Below are 22,769 nucleotides of genomic sequence, written 5' to 3' on the forward strand. Positions count from 1 at the left end.
CAGTGGAAAAGAGCAGCAATTCAGGAGACGGAGACGTTCTGAAAACCTGATGACAATACAGCACCTCACGGCAAACCACTGGCATGGTAGACAGAAGGCACATGAATGCGGTCCAAAAGACAGAAGTGCAAACTAGATGCTTGTTCAAGTCCGTATCCCTTGGAAAACCACGAGCTAGAGACAGAGAGCACCCAGGGAGGAAAATGTCCAAAGAGCACTCAAATGCAAAACATTCATTTGCACAAAGTCAGTCACCATGCTGATGACTTGCGGAAGCTATTTCTAAGCAGCCCCCAAGAGCGCATGTCCTTTGAATGGAAGAAAGATTTTCACATTACCACATCGCTCAAAGTCTTCTGATGACTATCAGGAGAGAAACCAGTCTCTTGCTTGCAAAGTGTACTTTATTTGTCCTTAACCTTGGGATAAGAAGCCATTCTTAGATGCAGGCACATGAAACAGAGAAGAATGGAGGGGAAGGAAATTGCAAGACTGACGTCTCCTCCAAAAGGACTGTTCACCAAAAAAATGTAAGTACAGGAGGGGAATCAGATGTCACGGTGGTAACACAGAAGCCAAACAGGGTACAAGAAGTTGTTACTGCTTTAGCCTCTCAGAGGAACGCAAGATATAACTGACCAGCCGGCCAAACAAATGCATCCACAAAAAAAGCTGAGCCCAAAACTGGAAACTAAAATCAGAGTCTCCTTCCCACCTACTCGGAGGACTGCTGGGTTTGGTATCCATATCACCGTTTCCAAACGTCATCTCCTCACTCTTTCAGTGCTGATCCAGAGTCAGGCTGCTACCCCAATCTCTTCAACATTGTCTTCAAATTGAAAACTAGTTGTGAAGTAAAGGGTGAAGGAGTCTACAGGACAAGACTGCACTTCTGGACAAGGACAGCCAGCTTGGTGGCAGGGCAGCTTGCAGTATTGTTTCAAGAAAAGTCCCTTGAAGAGGGAAGAAGAGAAGAGCCTGGGCATGATGCCAGGTTTCTACACAGCGCTTAAAGCTACAGGCTCCAATTTTTCTGTCTGTGCTAACAGCCGTCGCAGTAACCCATGAGGAAATTGCACATCATTTCAGCACAATGTGGTTTAGCAGCAGAAATGAACCAACTTTAGGATGAAATCTTGGTAAACTCCATTAGCTAGGGATCAAAGAGGCACTGTTTGTTTTGCAGCATTTCCAAAAGCAGAGTTCAGGACCATCCCATCTTCCCCATTCCCAGACCAATATACAAGCTTCATTCAAACCATAAAACTACAACACAAGAACACAGTCACTTCCTCTACTAAACATTAGATCTGAGTGTTGCAAAATAAAGCTAAGTAGGTAGACCAGCAACTGACCCAATAAGATAATTCCAGATGTGCAGTTGTGTTAGTCCTTAACAGCAAAATAAAACAGGAGTCCAGTGACACCCTAAAGAATAAACCAATTACTCTTTTTATTAGATATTACACAGCCTGTCTGTGTAACATCTACCCCTCATATGAACCTTTCTGTTGTAAATATAAAAGCATATATATGGCTTTACCTGGCCAGCAGAAAGGAAGTGCCACACAGGGGGTTAAATGGCTTGGGTTTGCTCCCCCCCCCCCCAGCTTCGAAGCAACAGGGAACAAAACTGGAGGGTTAAATGTCTGGGAGCCATTTGAACCTAACAGCTGAGCAGTAGAGTCTGTTGCTCAGCTGTAAAGTTTAAATGGCTTCCAGCCTCCCAATCTGCTCCCTGCCGCTTTGAGGGAGAAGCAGAACCGGAGGATTTAAATGGTTCAGAGCTATTTAAACCCCTGCTTTCTGCTCCATGCTGCTTTCACAGGGAGCAGAAAGCAGGAGTTTAAACTTTAAATGCCTCACAAATGTATACAAACTGGTTCGGTTTGTGAACCGGCATATTGGTTTGTGTAGGTTTGTGGTTCAGTTGTGGTTAAGTTCAGCCATGAGCCATGAACCACAAAAATGCAGTTCATGCTCATCCTTACACAGGATTTCAGTAAGGCTTTTGATAAGGTTCCACATAATAGTCTTGTTGACAAATTGGAAAAATATGGTTTGGATCCAAGGACTGTTAGGTGGATTTGTAACTGGTTGACAGATAGCACCCAAAGAGTGCTTGTGAATGGTTCCTCATCTTCTTGGAGAGGAGTGACAAGTGGAGTGCCTCAAGGATCTATCCTGGGACCTGTTTTGTTCGACATCTTTATCAATGATTTGAATGGATGGAATGCTTATTAAATTTGCAGATGATAATAAATTGGGAGGGATAGCAAATACAATAGAAGGCAGAGTCAGGATGTGGGATAATCTTGACAGGCTGGAAAACTGGGCTAAAACAAATAAAATAAATTTTAATGGGGATAAGTGCTGCATTTAGGTAGGAAAAATCAAATGCATAATTATAGCTTGGGGGAGACTTGTCTTGGCAGTAGTATGTGTGAAAAGGATCTAGGGGTCTTACTGAACATGAGTCAGCAGTGTGATGTGGTTGCTAAAAAGGCAAATGCGATTTTGGGCTGTATCAACAGAAGTATAGTGTCCAGATCACACAAAATGATGGTACCACTTTATTATGCTCTGGTCAGACCTCACCTAGAGTATTGTTTTCAGTTTTGTGGACCACAATTTAAGAAAGATATAGACAAGCTGGAACATGTCCAGAGGAGGGCAACAAAGATGGTGAGGGGTCTGGAGACCAAGTCCTATGAGGAAAGGTTGAAGGAATTGGGTATGTTTAGCCTGGAGAGAAGATGACTGAGAGGTGATATGATAACCATCTTCAAGTACCTGAAGGGCTGTCATATAGAGGATGGTGCGGAGTTGTTTTCTGTTGCCCCCGAAGGTCGGACCAAGGTCGGACCAAAACGTTGAAATTAAATCAGAACAGTTTTCGGCTAAACATTAGGAAGAACTTCCTGACAGTTAGAGTGGTTCCTCAGTGGAACAGCTTCCTCGGGAGGTGGTAGGCTCTCCTTCTTTGGAGATTTTTAAGCAGAGGCTAGATGTCCATCTTACAGCAGTGCCGATTGTGTGAACTTAGGCAGGTCATAAGAGGGAGGGCAGGAAGTGCTTAGTTCTTGTGACCCTACATGCCCAGGAAATGCTGATTGCCACTTTGGGGTCAGGAAGCAATTTTTCTCTAGGCCAGTTTGGCCAGGGATCCTGAAGGTTTTTTGTCATCTTCTGGGCATGAAGCAAAGGTCACTGAGGGTGTGGAGGGGGAGGAATTTGTGAATTTCCTGCATTATGCAGGCGGCCGGACTAGATGACCCTGGAGATCCCTTCCAACTCTATGATTCTATGACTCACATTTTATTTTGGCCCAATAAGACTAGGTAGCTGGGGGAAACTTCAGATTCCTAGATGTCAGCCTGCAAAGATCCCCCCCCCTACTCTTGGCTAAAAGGAATGCTGTACTTCCCACTTCTCTGTCACATTACTAATCCTTTGTGAAAATGTAAACCAAGTCTGCTGCCACTAAAATATCATCACAGCCTTTTCTGGATGCTAAACACAGGAAAAGTGCAGGTTAAAGACCACATTGCACACCAAGTAAATCAGACTAGGTCAAAGCAAGTGAAATGATGTGTGGCAGAAGCAGCAAAGTGACTAATTCCATTCCCAGACTTTCAAATAGAAGGCAGGGTAGGAAATAAAGGGCTCAGTGAGAAGTAGACCAACAGACACATTTCAGGGTTCCTAGCTCTATAGACACGAGAACTTAGATTAGAAGGAATTAGTTCTCAGGAAACATGGAAAGAGTTAAACATTATGCAGGTGAGGCTTCATTAGATCAGGTGAATTTTTTTTGCCATCTCCTGAGACCAATCTCTGGTGGGTTATGGACAAAAGCAAAAAAATCTTTTCTAATGAGCATGCTGGAATACATGCAATCAACCAGAGCAGCAGAAAACAATGGCTGTGTACGACTGGGAGGTGAACTCTAATAAAGCAAAGGAGAAGTCCTTGAAGATACTCTGCCACAGCATTCAATCTACTCCCCACGCCTCTGACCTAGCAATCACTAGTTTCCTCCACCAAAAAACACTCAAGCTGCTGAGCAAGAGAAGCCCAAATTGGAAGGGTTGAATCCGTAGGCTGGGCTGAGAATCAGTGGACTGTACAAAATCAATATGAAGCGAACAAAACCCAACATAGCCCATAATACCCTTACATGACATTTCTATGGGGGCCTACACATTAGCCATTTAGTCTGGAGTTGGTATCATTCATTCACTCAGCATTAACTGAGAATTTAGATGTAGTTGTTGGCAAACTGTTGTATTCTCTGTTAACCTCCAGTTTTTACCAGATCTGTTTTATGGCACAATCCAGACCGTTGCATGTGCAGAGTCAAAGTGCTACTGAGGTTTCAAGGGGCTATTGCCCCTTTAAATTTTTCCCATTTCCTTCTGCTTCCAACTTAATTACTTCCCTTTCTCTCCAGTCAGCCAAAACATTTCTGAATCAATGTTGTGGTTTGCATGGATATACGCAGGAGAGATTAAACATTGCTTTTTATTTTGCAGACAGAGGCACACTTCTTTATACATGTTATAACACTACTATAAAAGTATGATCAAAAAGAACAAATCCCTAAGTAATGAGCAATTTGACTACAAAGTAAAAAGCAGCACCTCGTCTAAGATAATACAGTTACTGGCAGGGACAGGTATTCACGGAAGTGATTAGTTATCAAACCCTTAGATCACACATGTTCAAGCTTTCATTTGCTAAAAATTGGTGAGACAAATTCTGGCAAGCAAACTCTAGGAGACTGAGCTTAGTGGGACAACTTCATATACTTTGAATGCAAGGGTAACTTGTCCTAAGGCACAACACCCAAGACGCAAGGAAGTCAAATTATATAGCCAAGACCTCTTTTGTTTATGTTAAAGAAAGAATATTTTCCATGTTTAATACTGTAGTTTCAAAGCTTATCTCATAATTGTATATCTTCCATTGTATATCCATTTAATAGGTAATGTTGCCAATTTTCATATTATGTAACCTAGGTACTGGAATGTACTTAGTTTTATACTTAAGTTATTTTGGTCCATTGTACTTACTGGGCTGTTACTAGGTCTCTCTCTGGAAGTGGATATCAACTCAGGAGTCAGATAAAGATTTAATTATTTTTTTCACTTTCAGATGGGAAAGTGAATATTTGAGGACTGTGAATATTTAAGCTCCATTTTTATGGACCCCTGTAACGCAGGAGATCCTTCTGATTTGCTTCTCTTGCATGGCTGGAAGCACAAGGGCCAAAGGGCTCTTGGCCCTTGGCTTGTCACCTGTGGTCCTGAACAAGCCATGCCAACAGACAGAGGATTAGCCAAGGATGTGATCTTTCTCTATTTATTTAAATTTGTGTATTCTGTAACGAGTTTCCACTAGAGAGACTGTGTGCGCACATGTGTGTGTGTGCGATTATGCTTTAAAATATTAAGTGTACATTGATTAAGCTGACTCATGAGGATCTTGGGTAAGCCTAAGAGACTGAAAGACTCATTTGCGGAATAGAGCTTGCCTCAATTCCAAGCAGCTTAAAATATCTGAAGAACAAAAGCAATAGAGACAAAAAGTTCATATACTGAAGCTACAAATGGAAGCTTGATTAATTGTCCTCCACAGGTTTACTAATGAATACCAATCAATCTTCTTCCTATATTGCCCTAGGACAACAATAATTAGAAGTGGCATAAAACTGACACAAACAGCGAGCAAATGTTGGCCAACAGAACTGAATTCTGGAGTTTGACCAAACACTGGAACAGACTGAAATATATGAGAGTGTAGTGGCTGCAGAGAAGAATGGGGAGCAGTTGGAGATTATGAGCCCATCACTTCCACCCATGGCACAAGACCTGTCACTCAGGAAGGCTCACAGTTTGCCCACACTCTAGTATCTGTGGCAGTGGCCGTTTCAAAGCTGAAACTCATTGCCAGCTGCAAGCCTCATCAGGCAATGGCTTTGCCCACTGTCCTGAAACATGGTCTGGGGGCCACAATAGTGAACAGTGCTCAGAAGAGCCCCTGAATATCACTAGCTCACATAATGTACGAACAGCATAATGTCAGAACACCACTTCTAGAATGGAGGCACCACTCATTTCCAATTCACACCTTACTTTGATTCACAAAGATCTAACTTTTAGGACTCCAGGAGTTTTAGAGGTATCTGCCAAGTATTTCAAGACCAAGCATCTGCAACTGAAGATGCAATGGAAACACTCAAAGTTCCCCTCCTTCTTCAAGTGATGTAGTTATCCATCGTAAGAAGAAATAGTGGTGCAGCCAGAAGGAGCACAGTGTATCCCAACAAAACAGAGAATGTCAGAACAGATTTAGAATCATGCTGGGGAGAGGCGGGGCTTACTCAGTACCTGAATCTTTCCAGTCTGTTCTCTGCACCACCATAACATTAAGCCGGTGACAATGCTGACATATCTAGATACATCCCCATAGAAGCCATGAACAGTGAAAATAAATCTGCCTGCCCCGCTCTGCCCACAAACGCAGTATCAAAAAACCAAACAGGGAAAGTACACAATACAGAATAGCCAAAAAACTAAAATAACTGTGTATAGAAATATCAAACTTTTGATATTTCTATACACAGTTATTTTTGTTTTTTGGCACAAACACAGTATAGCTTAGGCCCCAATGTTTTTGAGCCTGCGAGCACCTGTGGAATTCTGACAAAGGGTCACAGGCACAACCTCAAAATGTCCAGAGAGTTAGGTTATAAATAACTCTAATAGAAACTCTTCAGCATTTCAGGCACAAGCTCTGCTTAACAGGATACCTTTTTAAATGAACGTATTATATTAAAATATTTTCTTGCATACACACAGCTTACCTACAAGGGGAAGATCCTTGTGCCGTGGTAGCAAGTGCTGCTGAAGCAATGTTTTTTTGAATGTGCACAGCGAATCTGATCTCCAATGGCAAATCAGAAGCTCTGCTGGGCAAAACTCCCACCTGGCACCACTCCCTTTCTAAAAACACTTGGCGGGTGCCAGGAAAGGGCCTCTGGGCACCATGTTGGGGAGTAGGGTTGCCAACTCTGGGTTGGGAAATACCTGGAGATTTGGGGGTGGAGCCAGGAAAGGGCAGGGACCTCAGCAGGGTACAAAGCCATAGAGTCCCACCCTCCAAGGCAGCCATTTTCTCCAGGGGAATAGATCTTAGTCATCTGGAGATCAGTTGTAATAACAGGAGACCCCCAGGCCCCACCTGGAGGTTGGCAACACTATTGGGGACCCTGGCTTAGGGTATTAACTGAGTCTGCAGGCAACCACAGCTCTCCCAATTACTCTACTGAATTCAGTGAGGACCCCACACCTGAGATGATAGGTGACATAGCATAGGGCTAGTGACATGGCATGGGGCTACATCTGTCCAGCCTCATGACAGATACACACTCTGGGGGTTGGGCTATAGAAAAAGGGCACTTTGCACATAAAATAAGCAATTTGTACAGTCAGGAAGGAGAACTGCAGTGATATGGCCCCTATGACCCACTCCATTCAGCATTCTGCCAACTGAAGTTTCTGAAGGCTTTTCAGGGACAGCCCCACGTAGAGCACATTGCAATAATCTAATTTACATGTACCCAGGGCACGCACCACAGTGGCCAGATCTTTTCTGTCCAGGAAAGGCCACAACTGGCTAACTAGTCAAAGGTGATAAAATGGCACTTGTGGCCACAGCTGCTACCCGCTTATTGATCAGGAGGCCTGGATTCAAGAGCACCCCCAAACTCCCAAACAGTTTCTTCAAGAGGAGTGCTACCCCATCCAGAATGGGTGACACCTCCTGGTCAGACATTCTGCTCACCGGTAGCACTTCCATCTTATCTGGATTAAGCTTGCATTTGTTAGCCTGCATCTACCGCAAAACTAGCACTAGGCCTTGGTTCACAGTTTCTACAGCCTCCCTGGGACCAGCTGTTTCATCCACATGTTGGTTGATAACCCAGCCCAAATCTCTGGATGATCTAACAGTCATTTCATGTTCAAGAGCACAGGGAACAAGACAAAGCCTTGTGGAACCCCACAGGTCAAAGCCTGAAGGGCTGAGCAGCAGTCCCCCAGCGCCAACTTCTGAAACCTACACCCTCCAGGTAGGACTGGAACTACCGCAAAATGGTGCCTCCCAGTCCAAGCCCAGAAAGGTGGTCCAGAAGGATACCACATGACTGATGGTATCAAAAGCCGCTGAGAGGTCCAGGAGAATCAACAGAATCATACTCCCTCACCATCTCCTGGCACCACACAATCACCAGGTCAACCAAAGCTGTTTCAGTCCCATAACCAGACCTGAAACCAGATTGGAAAGGATCCAAATGATTGGCTTCATTCAGGAATCCCTGCAGTAGTCCAGATACCACCCATTCAGTCACCTTGCTCAAGAACGGAACATTTGAGACTGGTATACAGTTACTCAAATCTCCTGGGTCCAGGGTACGTTTTCTTAGTAGTGGATGCACCACAGACTGTTTTTTGACTGCAGCAAATATCCCCTCTCTCGATGAAGTTTTAACTAGACTCCCAGACTGAGACCCAGTCAGCCCCCTCCCCTCAGATTTAAGTGGCCTGGGAGGGCAAGGGTCACATAAGCAGGTGAGAGAAATCAAGACTTCATTGATTCCCCTACATATCTACTCTGTGCTTTGCCTCAAAACCCCTCCCTCCCTCAACACTGACTAGCAGTAAATATGTACAGTGCAGAAAGAGATTCTGGCAGCATATTACCCTGCTTTCAGTGTGATGTTAGGCTGGTGCCGCCCACTCTGCAACTTAGCAGGGAGCACCACCACAGTCCTGGATGACTGCCAGTCACTCTACTCTAACCTTGGCTTATGCTGGCCAAACTAGGGTTGCCAGCCTTCAGGTGGGGCCTGGGGATCTCCCGCTGTTACAACTGATCTCCAGCTGACAGAGATCAGCTCCCCTGGAGGAAATCGCTGTTTGAAGGGTGGACACTATGGCACTGTACCATGCTGAGGCCCCTCCCCTCCCCAAACCCTGCCCTCTCCTGGATCCACCCCCCCCCCAAAGTCTCCAGGTATTTTCCAACCCAGACCTGGCAACCCTAGGCCAAACACTTGTGCTGCCTATTGCCTTGCAGGAACAGAGCCCCATGGAGCAGCCTCAGTGGAACACGCACCGTTCCAAAGTAACTCTCTGTAAAGAACGGGTAAGAAGCAGCTCAATAGGTACACTATTTCCCCCAGGAAGGGCTGAGCAGGATGTGGGAACCTCCAAGGGGAAGCTGAGGGAACTAGAAGAGCACCATGTGCAAAGGTTTGGAACCTACTTGCTGTTTGCTGCTACTATGTTCATTACTGTCCTTTTGCCTCACAGTCTTTGCAGGCAGCCATCCAACAGGGATAAAGGCCAGGATGGACACAATGCAGGACCATCCCTCAATAGCTGCAGTGATCAGTGTGCACCCAGCTACTCTGCGGTGGGGTTGCCACCCCTTGTGTTCAAGCCTGGCTCCTGAACCACCACATATTACTTAACTGTTTGATCAGTACAGTTATCCCCTCTTACAGGCAGGCAGTGATAGGTACAGCTTTGACCTGTGATTCTGCTGTCTGCCTGTGCAGCCTTGCTGCAACAAGGGATCTGGCAACCCCACTCAATCGCCTTGCTTTCAGAACTCCATGTACTATGTTGTTCAGTAAATGCCTGGCTTGTTTCAACAGCTGTGACAGTTTGACTGAGGTTTGGTAGAGAAGGATTGGTGTCCATCCCTTGCTCTTGACTGACCTTTGGTGTTTTCAGCACAGGACTCTCACTGGAGGGAACTGAGGGCATCCTCAACTGTTTGCAGAGCTGTGCTCTAGCAAGGGAGGGGGGAGGCTCCTCAGGTTGCACAATCCCTCTGCTCACTGAATGACAGAGGTGAGGAGGAATGAGGCACAACGGTTCCTGGCAGAAGCAGATGGCAGCAAGGAACCCACCAAATGCAGGGGGGGGAGTACTGACCATAATGGCTGGGATGTGGGACAGGTTGTCCAATAGGGAGATCTATGTAGAGTTTTAACTGAGGAATCTAGGTGTGCTGCAGCTGTGCACTTCCACCATGCTATGTCTTCTCTACAGTCCTCCATGTTCTGGTATGCATGGCTGGCCTTGACACAACAGCTGCTGGGCAATTTCTAATACTGTGTCTGCCACCTGTGTGCTTAGTTGAGTGTGTGAGATGTGGGGTCTTGTGTAAGAATTTAAATTGCTCATTCCCTTCCCTTTAAAAAATGTATTTTTGTGCGTGAATTATAGGGTGTGTATGTTGCATTTATAATTCTATAGCACTAGTTCAGTATAAGATAGCTTCAGGTATGTTCCTTCCTTCAAGGAAGCTGTGATGACCACCTGTTTTAGGGGACTGTTTGCTATTTTCTAGACCCAATCAGTCCCCCTCAGTTTGATGTTATTAACCATGATGGGCAAGGATCAAACATTACAGGTGGCAGGCTGGTCCCCCTTGAGCCTTAACATATGACATATATCCTTCAAAGGCACCTTACACACATGTCTACCCTATGTAGGACCATCCAGTGATTGCCTGGTCTACAATAATTTATGTAGACAACACTACTAAAAGTTAGAATGCCTTGGGAATACAGACTTGTATATCTGCAAGTGTAATCTGACAGGGTATGCACAATTAATGCAAACTTGTGGCTAAGGCAGAAAGGTACACAATCTATTCATGAAGCTATAAGCCTAGCCAGTGCGAAATCTCCACAAACAGTTTTATAAATAGTCAAAATGTTGACTTTTTCATTGCTCTAACATCATACCTGAGAAGTCTTTCTGGCAAAACTCCACTGACACAGCAGAATTAAAGACCAATGAGACCCCTTACAGTTGTCAAAGACCTCCTGCCTAACATAAGACACAGAAAAATCTAGGAATACACTTCTGTGCCGAGCACAGTCACCAGCAATTGAACGACATTTATCCCGATATGAGATCAAAGGATCAAGATCCCACTACAAGGCTTTTTCCCAAGCACCACAGCAACATCAATTTATTTTTTCTAAAAGCCCAAGATGATATTTTCATGTCTTTCTACACATATTTTCTATAAATAGTCTGGACAAGCCATTTCTAGCCTCTGACCCAGGAAGAGAGTATGGTTCAAAGTACTTTCAAAATGTGACTTTTTATTTCTTTTATTTCCATTTTTTTTTAATTTACTGAGACGTTACCACCATCAGCACTTTATTTTTGATTATGTTATGAATTTTATGAAGTTGCATTGTGTCAATGCATCGGTGTTTAATATTTTAACTTTTAATGTAAACCGCCCTGAGCCTGTCTTGGCAGGGAGGGCGGGATATAAATCGAAATAAATAAATAAATAAATTTTCGTAGTATATTTCTATACATTTATGATATTTGTCCTTTTTATGACACAGTATGTCATAAAAGGGAAAGGAAATGCTAGAGGAGATGCTGCTATTATTCTTGATTAGGAGAGTAGCCAATTCCACCTGATGAAAGTTTAATTAGATACTAGTACCTCTGTGAGCAGGAAACAGGAATGAAAGGCACCAGTTGAAGACACCAACTCAAACAAAATCAAGTCAGAACTAAGCCTGATCCTCTTGAGGACCCCTCTCCACTGCCTAACCATTACAGTGCTTGTAAGGTTTACCCATATGTGAAACTGTTATCTTAAATATGTTCATTTCAAAGGCTCAATTACAGCTTACTCCCAAATAAATACTGTTAAGTTAGGACCAAACTTTAGTATCTTAGTGCATGTAATACATTACAACTGCTGAAAATGTTTTGTAATTAATAAAACTAGACCCTTTCTCATCGTATCTGGAAAGGCATGTCCATGCACTAAGAGGTTTGTAAAGTGACATTTGCCCCAATATGAATGTTCTCCATCACAGTAGAACATATTACAACTCAAGCATTAACATGGTAAATGGTCACACATTTGCAGACAAAGGTGCAACTTCAGAGGTCATCTATGATGAGTGCAGAAAGCAACAAAATATTTAAAATGTACATTCTTATTTACATTATTTTGCCCTCCAAAATTTATGTAAATTCTTTGTAAATGAGCAACTTAACAAATGACAGGAAAGGTATATGCGCTCCTTGCATTTTCTCATTTACTGATAACAAGGGACCCTTCAGTCAGACATTCTAAAACTGGTAAACCAGTCTTCAGCAGCATAACACACTACCAAAGTATGTATAATATCCCCATCTGGTGGCTGGTCTACACAGAATTATATCAAACGATGGCTCCCCCAGCAGTCAAGTGTCCTCTGATCTTTTCCCACAAGTAGGGAAAAGGCTTCCCAGGGCTCCCCAGGTCTTGTTCTAGCATCTGTGAGGACCACACTGAAATTAAATAATGTTTAACTATCAGCTGCCATCCTTTGTTAAAAAGATGACTAAACTAAGAGGGCTGTAGATCACACAAAGCTTTATGCATAACACTCCATTCATACATCAGCTACTGGAAGACACATGAACACTTAGTTAAGCCATACACCCACCCATTCATTTGAAGTGGGCCCCAGAAAATCTACTCTTGAAGGCAAGATAGTGAATCACATGAAGAAATCACATGGGAGGATCACACATAGTTCACTGCAGTTCTTTAGCACTTTGCACATACCCAAATACCTACCAGAATATTCTTGAGTACTTGCCTCATATTGAATCAGACCACTGTCAGTATTTTCTACTCAAAGTGGTGGCAGTTCTCCTGGGCCACAGACAGAGGTCTTTCACATCACCAGCCACCTGATCATTCCATTGGAGAGGCTAGGGATTGAACCTGGGATCTTCTGCATGCCAAACAGATATTCTACCACTGAGCTACAGCCCACCCCCAAAGCATTCCTCTGCTTTTTGATGAGCTGCATTTACAGTTGTTAAATACTCTGCCGTTATTTCTACTAAGCTTGTGTTTAGTATTACACTGGCAATGTCAGGAAAAGAGAACATTACAGCAGTATATCACCAGAGCCCTAGCATTACAAAGTTTCTTAAAATCTCATCAGTTAGTTACATGTAAACAAAACTCAAAAGTTAGGCACCCACCCCATTTGTACACACTTAGTACACCCTCTGGTACAAAACTAGATGCAGAGGCAAAACTAGATGCAGAGGCTTGTGTATGTGATCTTTGTTTTTCTCTTAATCATCAGTACCAAGAAATCATCACCCACATTGCCTTAATGTAGCGAAGTGTTGTGAAACAAGAATACCAGTTCTTATAAGAGCCCTTTACTTTCTATACATTTTCTAACTTCACAATCCCTGCTTGTTCTCTTTGAAAATACACCATGAAACCTAGAATCAGAGTATGAAAATAAGTTAATTCCACAAATGAAAAATCAAGCAACCACATCTTACAGAAACACTTCTTTTCAGACCCACACTTTATTTATCAAATTTATATCCTGCTCTCTCTCGCCCAAATGTGACTCAGGGAGACTAACAACATTTAAAATACACCAATAAAAACCATACAAAGATACAATAAATAATCTTTAAAATATAAAACGGTTAAAAATCTATCCCCATTAAAATCTACCCACTATCAAGCAGGGTAGGATATTCTCATTTTCACTTTTTGTACCTTGACTACTCTCCCCATATTCTATTTTCATTCACTCCCATGTCTTTCCAAATATCCCATTCCAATCAGTTAACAAGCGTAAGCATATCCTTTCTTTCAGCATCTTACTTAACATCACTCTTTCGGAGACAGCTTCAACTCCACAGACTACCAAGTACTTAATATGTTTCCCCCTCTTTTTCTAGATCAGGGGTCCAACTTTTTTCAGCCTGTGCACACCTTTGGAATTTTGACACAAGATGGTAGGTGCAGCCACAAAATGGCTCCCACCATGGGAGTCAGATCCACAAACAAAGGAAGCCCCAGTGCAGGGGACAAGAGAAATAATTTTAAAAATACATTAGGAAAGAGGAGTGAGAGATATAATAAAACCATTACTGTGGTAGTAGCTGCCAACAAAACAACATTATTTTGATTTTCATAGCCAATCAGACCTCCAATGGCCAATCAGAAGCCCGTTTTCTAAAAACAACTGGCAGGTGCCAGGAGCAGTGTCAGTGGGTGCCTTGTTGGGGATCCCTATTCTAGATTATTAAAACATTTCATTCTCAGTATTGAGAAAAACAGGATTATTTCAGTTCCCATTCCTAGAAAGGACATCCCTCTCAGTAGCTTGATATGTCAACAGCAACCCTTCTGTATTACATCTCTGAAAATAAATTAATCAGTTAATTCCAGATACATTAGCTGGCCGCCTTAAAAAATACTGCTTTTTAAGATCGCACAACAGAAATGCAAAATACAAATTCACTCTCCATTAAACATTTGCTATGTTCCAGGCTTGAATTCAGCCTTCACACTCACCATCTATGTTGTTGTAGTTTTAGGGCCTTGTACACATTGTTCTATCATAAATAAATACCCATTCCTCTAAAGGAAAGTAGAACTGAATCACTATCAATCCTGAACCCACACAAATGCAAATTTAGGTAAGTAGTAGTACCCTGAAAGAGTATGTTAAACTGGACTAAACAGTGTTTATAATTAAGGGTCTACCTTTTCATAAATTTTCAGCCTGCAGAAGTCAGATGGTAGCTAGTACCTCAAGCCCATTCTTCACCTTAAATGCCTTGCTTCGGCCCAGACTGGAGCCCTCAAATTAGAGCAGAAAGGACAGAAATTTCCCTCCCCTCCCTGCAGTGAAGATCTGGGCTACCTTCACTAGAGAAAGCCGCAACCCCCTCCCCCAACTATCAAAGGAGGTTGGAAGCTTCAAGCCTGCTGTGTTCCCCCCCATACCCTTTTTGAAAATCACCCAGCCTGTTACTCCCCTCACCTCCAGCCTCCATCTTGCCAGTCTAGAATGTGGCCTCCTCTGCACTTGGCCTATGGTTCCCCAGAAGGGTCAATCTGTAACAAACACCACTTGTCAGTGCTGTGGGAGAGAGACTCTTAAGAGAGGCAAAGCGATAAACACAGCGCATCAGAGATTTTCAAACAGACACTGGAAGAAATAAGACAATAGCAAACTAGGAGTCCGCCTTTGTCAGCGTCTTAAGAAATGCAAGAACAATGCATCAGTTCCTAGGTTCAGTGGAAATCCTGCCAACTGAGAAGGTGTGGCCTGTTCACATGTGACCACTCTCTGGCACACAGTTGGCTTTTCATTTGGGTTATATAAAGGAACTAGGTTTCTTGTTTGAAGGTCAGGTGATCAGACTGTGTGTTTTTCTGTTATGACATCTGTACTATTTTAGGGAAAACAAGGATATGGTCTCCATGATTTTATAATCACAAGACTCGACTACAACAAACTGTATGTGGAACTGCCTTTAAAGAATGCTCAAGAACTTGACACAAATGAAGCAGCCAAACCCTTAAATTGATGTCTGCCTCGAGAGGTGGTGGATGCTCCTTCGCTGGACATTTTCAAGCGGAGGCTGGACGACCATCTTTCGGGTATGTTGTAGGTATGTAGGGCTATCTTTCAGCTATGCTCCTGCAGAGTGCAGGGGGTTGGACTAGATGACCTGCAAGATCCCTTCCAACTCTAACATTCTATGATTCTATGTTGGCCATAAGGAAAACATACCCATTTTCAGATATCTGTGGGGGTTATCAGTTTGTTTACAGGTATTTTTGATCTTTTTCTTGTCTTAAATAGCATGGGCTCAGATTAACTGGAAGTATATCTACCATTATGTTCACCCCAACATGCATTAATATAATCTGAAAAGGTTCCATTGTTTGCTGAAGTACAGGCAATGAGAAACAGAATACAGACCTTCCCTGTGGTGGCACCATCGCTTCAGAACTCCTAACTCTCTTGTGAGCCTTGAAGAACAATGTACGTAAAAACCTACCTTTCATTGAAGATCTATGGGATACTACTGACTGTTGGTTTTTTACATTCACTTTCAGTGTTTTAATCATTCATTTTTAAATCTTGTGAGCAGCTGTGAGTCGTCTTAAACTAAGTGCATAGGGTATAAATATTTGAATAAGTGGATACTGCACTTGTTGCTTCATCAGCCTTCTCCACCAGTCCTCCAAGTTGGGGGAGCATATTAAAAAAGAAGCAAAGCTACACGCTATGTTCTGAGCAGCACCGATCACAATAATACCCTAGCCTGTGACTTTTACCTAACCAGACCAGCAGGATTATTCCCTGCTCAAGTATATAACAAGGACACTTGAACCATTTTGCTGGAAGGATGCATTGCCCTAACTAAAATAGCCACTCCTTGGGGATGCTATTTGGGTGAAAAGGTAGCATATAAATGTTTTAAATAAAATAAATAACTAGAATTGTTTGAGATAGCAGCTCATAGATGAGGTTTTAGAAGCCTGAAGGGTATCACAGCTGCAGGAAGTGCTTGATCTTGCCCGCAGAAGTCTATAGACTACCCCTTCAAGCAAATGGATCAAATAACTTACAAAGTATACACAATGTAAATAATGTCCAAACCATTATATTCATCTGTATTGTGTGCACCCATCACAGAGAGCTGTAATTATCCCTAGAACATGTGCCATGCATTCACATGCAATGTTGTTTAGCTTCTTCTGTGTGACATGGCTAAATATTTTATCCATTTACACACTTTGACCTGCAAAGTGGCCCAGAGGCTTCGTTCCCAAGACAGCATTCCCATTACCCCTATGCTTAGGCTAGAGTATGATGACAGAAAAATCATCTATACCATACGACAGCTTCAGCTCGCAAGCCTCAAAGTCATGACTTCTAGAAACCCCTAGTGAGACTAGAACGTTTCAGAGAGGTGGTTAGATGGCCTGCCTCTGCGTCCCTGGCCCTGGTATTCCTTGGAGGTCGTCCTTCCAAGTACTTGCCAGGGCCGGCCCTGCTTAGCTTCTGAGATCTGACAAGATCAGGCTTGCCTGGGCTATCCAGGTCAGGGCAGGGCAGAACATAATACTTTTGAAGCTTTATACACACCTTCAAACCCTGTAAATTTGACCCATCCCTAGAGATTTCCAGACCTGCCAAAAATCTAACTACCTATTTCATCCTGGTATTTAAGAGTACTCAAATCTTCTGTTTTCTATCTTCATTTGTCTACTTGCACTTTTGATTTACCAGCCCAAGACCCCTGTAACTTCTGGAACCCAAGCAGATCCTTTCCTGAAGACAAATTCTGTTACGTAACTGCTGGAGCCTACTGATGAGAACAGGTAGGGCTGTGGTCACACACACTAAATAATCCACTTTCAATGCACTTTCCAACTGGATTTTGCCAGTTCACAGAGTAAAATCCAGTTGGAAAGTACACTGAAAGTGGATTGAAAGTGGATTATTTAGTGTGTGTGTGTGACCACAGCCTAGAACTCTTAAATCCTGTTCATAACTTTGGAAACACAGATGGTGAGGGAAATAAATTCTGTTTCATACACATATCTTCTCTACATCTTCCAAGACCTTTTACTTAGAGTCATAGTCTATTTCCAATACTCTCCTCAACTCCAGGAGGTTCTTTTTGTTGCTTGTCCTACACACAGGAACAAAGTACATTCTAAATGTTTGTCTTCTTCTAGGAACTCAACATGTTCTCATTCTTCTCCCAAACTATGGCCTCTGTAGAAGTTGCATTTGTAATAGAATAGCAACAAAATGCCTCAGTGTTTGCTGACAAGACTGCCAATGGGAGAGAAATCTGGACCCCCTCAAGCTTTATACTCAGCTGTGAAATCATGGACAAACTGGATAAAGCCACTCATATATTTGTGAAATGAGATAAATCAACTACATTACCAATGCCAGTTGGATGTGAACTACTGCACTAGTCAAATACAATGTATTTGTAGTCAAATACAATGAGTAGTAGGTAGTATGTGGCTTTTAAAATGGGCTTGTACAACTGTTTGAGTTGGTTGGCTTACTCTGCTGCTTATAGGCAGAATTATGTGAATATAAAAGAAACTGATTTTCAGGTGCAAAATTGAATGGCTTGAGATCAGCTTCCTTTTTTAAAAATCAGGCTTTCTAGGCCTTGAGGTTGCAAATGAAAACTTGTGTGGGGTGGCAAGACCTTGGGGAAATCTTAGAAAGCAAAGGATGACACAAGCTGACCAGGGGCAGAAGACATAGTGCTCTGTGTAATATTTTGTCCTTCCATAGGACTTGCAGAACAAAATAAGACAAAGTCAAATGTTCATTTATACAAACTGTAGCTGTTTTTGTTATAGAATGTGGATTATTTTACAGAATTTTAAAGGAAAATCATGTAGCATACACCACCCTCCTCTTTAGGGCATCACGTCCAATCAGCTCAGTTTACCATGGTCTGTACAACAACTGTCCAGGCAATGTTTTTCAAGGCCAAGCTAGACAACAGCAGGAAATTCATAAATTAGAGTTGCACCCTTCTAAGATGGTCGGCTTCAGTGGCCTAAGAATGGTATCACTTTGTTTAGGATGGCACTGTTAGCACTTGCACATTAGTTTGTACCAATTTTTTTGCTTTAAGCAGACATTTAGAGAGCTGCAAAGGACCTCCATCCACTGTGGCAGAACATAATAAATATTAATCATGCCAACAGATGTTTATCCAGTTTCTGCTTTAAAGCTCTCAATGAAGGAGATCCACAATTATGCAAAAAGTCTATCATTCATATACACATACAATTGCATATATTGTGTTAGATACCTTTTGAGTTCACAAGAACAGGAACAAAGCTTACCTTTGCAATCTATTTTCAAGAGGAGTCCATGCTTGGCATTTTACACAGAACAGCCTGGCAGCCAAGCTACCATCACCTAGATGTCCCATTTCATCATAACAGTATTGAAATTATGCTTTATCCCAAAACATAAACAGCATCACCTATATTATCTGTTTAATTAAAGTGGTGCTTTTTGTCCTTATTAATTTTGCCAAAATTTGGGGGGGGGGGCAGTGATAATCAGCACAGACTCTCTGTAAATCAGACAGTATATTTGCAAAGACTCTGCAGCAGTAGCACAGTTCTGATTCTATTTCTTCTACTCATGATGCTCAGATAGTCTAGAAAGAACACAACAGGACTTAATCTGTGAAGAAGCTGATGTATACAAGCAGATAGCTGCAGACACCATTGTGTCCTGACATCTGCAATCTAACCTCTGACAGTGATACCCACACTGTCACTCAGCTTATTCAAATCTGCATACTCTTGATTATTCATTTATACTCGAGGCAATACCTTTGATAATATTGTATAGCTACTATCTGCCAAAACATCTTTGGTTATGAAAGACAGGAAACGTAGCTTTGAATGTTGTACCAAATTCAATCAATGCAACAATAAAGGAAAGCATGTGTCTCGACTTCTCATGTCCTGTGCTAACAAATCTTGTACATAATTAGAGCAGGAATACTCATGTTTTGAGATCGTAGACATGCAAATATTTGCACAGAATTTGGAATTTAGTGCAGTGTTAGCGTAACTGAAAACAAAATCACTTTCTAAAATATAATTGAACTTCAGGCTCTCACAGTACTCAGAACCATCAGCTCAGTCTTCTTGAACAGGAATCAGCATTCATGTGTATATAGCATCTATGTCCTATCTACTTTACAGCCCTAATTATCTATCCCTTGCCATTTTCAACCACATGTCCATTTAGCCCCTCACTCCCCCCTATGCTTCCAATCTCTAAAAAGCTTCAAATTCCCCCAAAAGCATAATACTGGGTAAAACAAACAAACAAGCACATCTGTATAAATTGACTCATATACATTTATTGGAATACAGAATTTGAACTGTCTTACTATGCTTATAACAATCTTGCTTTGTAGTTAATAAGGCTATCACGATTCGGGAGTATGATACCCAAGAAGTTAAAAAAAACAGCTGTGACAGTGAAGGAGGTACTGGATGGATGGACCAATAAACACATTAAAGACTGTTAGGTATTCCAAAACCCTGATAATAGGTATCACAAGTACCTTAAAAAGGAAGGATAACACTTTGAGTAAGTCCATTTTCTTTTGCATAGGGAGCATTAGGCACACAACCCATAGATAAATACTGCTATCCAGCTATTTGAAAAAGGGATGCCTCCGTGTCAGTGGACCAAATCACAAGGTGATTCTGACTGTAGTGCAAATAGATGCTAACGTGAGGTAGGGAATAACACCTAGTCATAGACAGGAAGTGTCAGTTCCTGGTTTCTACCTACAGTTGTCAGAAGGGATGGCATGCTGAAGAAAGGACTAGTCAATGTACACTAGGAGCTGACAGCACAGCCGGGGTCTCCTTATTCCAGCAGAGGAGATCCAGAAGGTTAAGATGTCATGTGTGGTGAGCACTAGCTCTTGCTTTGCAATGTTGACACCCATATACTTATAATTTCTCCCCTCCCCCAATCTTCCTTTGGGCCATTATTGTGAAATATAAAGCACAGAACAAAAGACGTGGACTGAACTGCACTGCTGCAGGCATCCTACTCTATTGTATACACATTCTTCCTCCTCCTCCAAATCTTTGTTTCCCATTTTTACGAACACCCAGGCCAAACTTACCAAAGGGGATGTGTAATTTACTAAAAACAGGCAGCCTGAATCATCTATGAGAAACCAAGCTTTATACACCCATTACTCAGATGAGAGGTGACAGATAATAAACGAAGGCTAACTGGACGACAGCCCTAAGGATTAAGAACCACCATTGTTTGAAATGGGCAATAAATTATGTGATGGACGGATGCCAGAGCATGCCACAAGTTCCCCAAGGTGAAAGGGGGGGGGGGAGTTTTCAATCTTTCTCATAAAGTTCTTTTCCAACATCAGCAATCTGGCTGTCCTGCAAAAGTTGGTTGATGCGTATGAGATCCTCCCTTCCACTTCCAATAAGGCAGTCCAAGCAGAACTCTTTGCCTCCACATTTCAGTAAGCTATGTAATACTTTCTGCTCTGTTTATAGTATCTCCATTGGATGACCACCTTCCTTCCTGCCTGACCAGTTCCGTTCTGCAGCTTTCCTCCGTTCTGTCTCTCCTGAATTAAGTAGCCTTCATTTGTGCTTAACAGGGCCAGCTGTCTATGACCACGAACCTGTCATGCCTGCCTAAAAGTAATAGCAAAAGACGTTAGCGTTAGTGCATATTCGGTACCTGAAACAGAAAACTAAATAATCTCACACAGAAGCTGAAGGTACTGTAAAAGAAAAAATGCTGGTTTTAAAGATTTGAAACCGGTCAACCTGTCTGAGCAGAAGAGCTACCAAATAGATATGATTAAAGAAACACCACTGATAGGTTTGAAGTGCAGATGTGACCAGATGAGAAGGACTGAATACAACACCTTAAGAAAAAAAGACAGATAGCAAAAAAATTCAGGAGCACACAGGAGACAAACTGCAAGCAATTATCTCAGTTAAAACACACCATCAGGCAAAACATCAAAAGGAAATGGGCTAGATAGAGCAAGGCAACGGTGACAGATTATAAGGCAAAGCTCAGTAGGGTGATTCCATGTGGCAACGCTGCACCAGCGCTTTCCTGGAAGAAACAGACGGAGGAAAGCACAAAAACACAAGAAAAACTCTGCTAGGTTCTGCCCGCAAAGGTCCCTGCAGACCAGCATTCTCTCACCGGCCACCCAGGTGCCCTTGGCAGCCCACAAACTCCCATTCCCTGTTGAAAGGAACACAGGTTTACACAAAAGGGGCCTGACTAAGAACCCAAAAAGGGTGAAGCACAGATGCGAGCAGCCACCTGCCAGCCACCCCTTTCCTTTCAGTGGCTCCTGGTCCGGCTGAGCCTGGCACCCTCCACCCCACTTCCTGCTTCTCAGGTGCCCAAACCCTCACAGGGAGGACGGTCCGGCCCGCGCTTCCCTCAGCAGCACCCACCGCTTCCCAAAGCCGGCTTTCGCTTTTTCCTGCCCCACACTCACCGCTCTCGATCTCACCGCCCTTCTTGGCCGTGGCCGCGTTGCCCATGGCCAGGCGGGGCCGGGCTTGGGCTCGGCCCGCGGGGAGGGGGCGCTCTCCCCCCTCGGTCGGTCCAGGCGGCAGGAGGCTCCGGCTGGGCCCAGCCAGGCCCAATCCCCCCCTCCCCTGCCAGACCCGGTGTCGCCTCCTCCGCCCCCCTCCCCTGACGGCAGTAGCTCTTACAGCGCCTCTGCGATCTGGCATACCATTGGCCGCCAAAGCGACTGCCCCTCACTCATTGGTTCCACCGGCACGGCACGGCCCGCATTGGTCTTCGATTCGTGACGAGACTCTCATACATTCCCGCCTCCTTGTACGCAAAACTCTCGGGTGGAAGCCGTACGTTTCTATCGCTTGTCTGATTGGTTAATAGAAGGGTTCTAGTGCCACCCTTTTGGGAGGACCAGGTTCCTGGCAGGGTGATGAGGGGTGGGAGTTCTATATTTAGACTAGCGAGGTTGTCCGACCGCAGTCTAAAGAATGTGCATTGTGAAGGGTGGGGCCAATGGGGGAGGGATTTACCTCCGGACTATTCAAACGAAGCGGATTGCAAGGGAGGGGCGGCGACTATAAAATAATCGAAGGGCGAACTTTTAGGTTGGGGGGGGGAGTTATTCGCAGAAGTAAATACATGGATTCCATTGTGCTGAAGGCAGTGTCCAGGATTAACTAGTATTTGATAAATACGTAGTTTAATGGCTGTGGTTTTATGATCTTTGCTAGAATAAGAAGTGGCATTCAATTGCGCGTGTGAT

General features: G+C 43.2%; 1 protein-coding gene across 2 annotated transcripts in view; it reads right to left on the minus strand.

Annotated features, from left to right (window-relative positions):
* Positions 1 to 22,172, minus strand: part of LOC107117579 (cAMP-dependent protein kinase catalytic subunit alpha) — a 90,150-nt gene extending 67,978 nt beyond the window's left edge. The window contains exons 1-2 of one of the 2 annotated variants that reach the window (XM_015419732.1): positions 21,978 to 22,053; positions 14,918 to 14,991 (exon numbers count right to left, since the gene is read on the minus strand). In XM_015419732.1, coding sequence (XP_015275218.1) covers positions 14,918 to 14,930 — 13 coding nt within the window. In that variant the 5' untranslated portion in view covers positions 14,931 to 14,991; positions 21,978 to 22,053. Of the gene's footprint in view, positions 1 to 14,917; positions 14,992 to 21,977 lie in introns of both variants that reach the window. The other variant, XM_015419725.1, reaches the window with a different exon arrangement.
* Between the last annotated feature and the right edge of the window lie 597 nt (positions 22,173 to 22,769).

Source organism: Gekko japonicus, unplaced genomic scaffold, assembly GCF_001447785.1.
Source record: "Gekko japonicus isolate JY-2015 unplaced genomic scaffold, Gekko_japonicus_V1.1 scaffold255, whole genome shotgun sequence".
Taxonomy (NCBI): Eukaryota; Metazoa; Chordata; class Lepidosauria; order Squamata; family Gekkonidae; genus Gekko; species Gekko japonicus.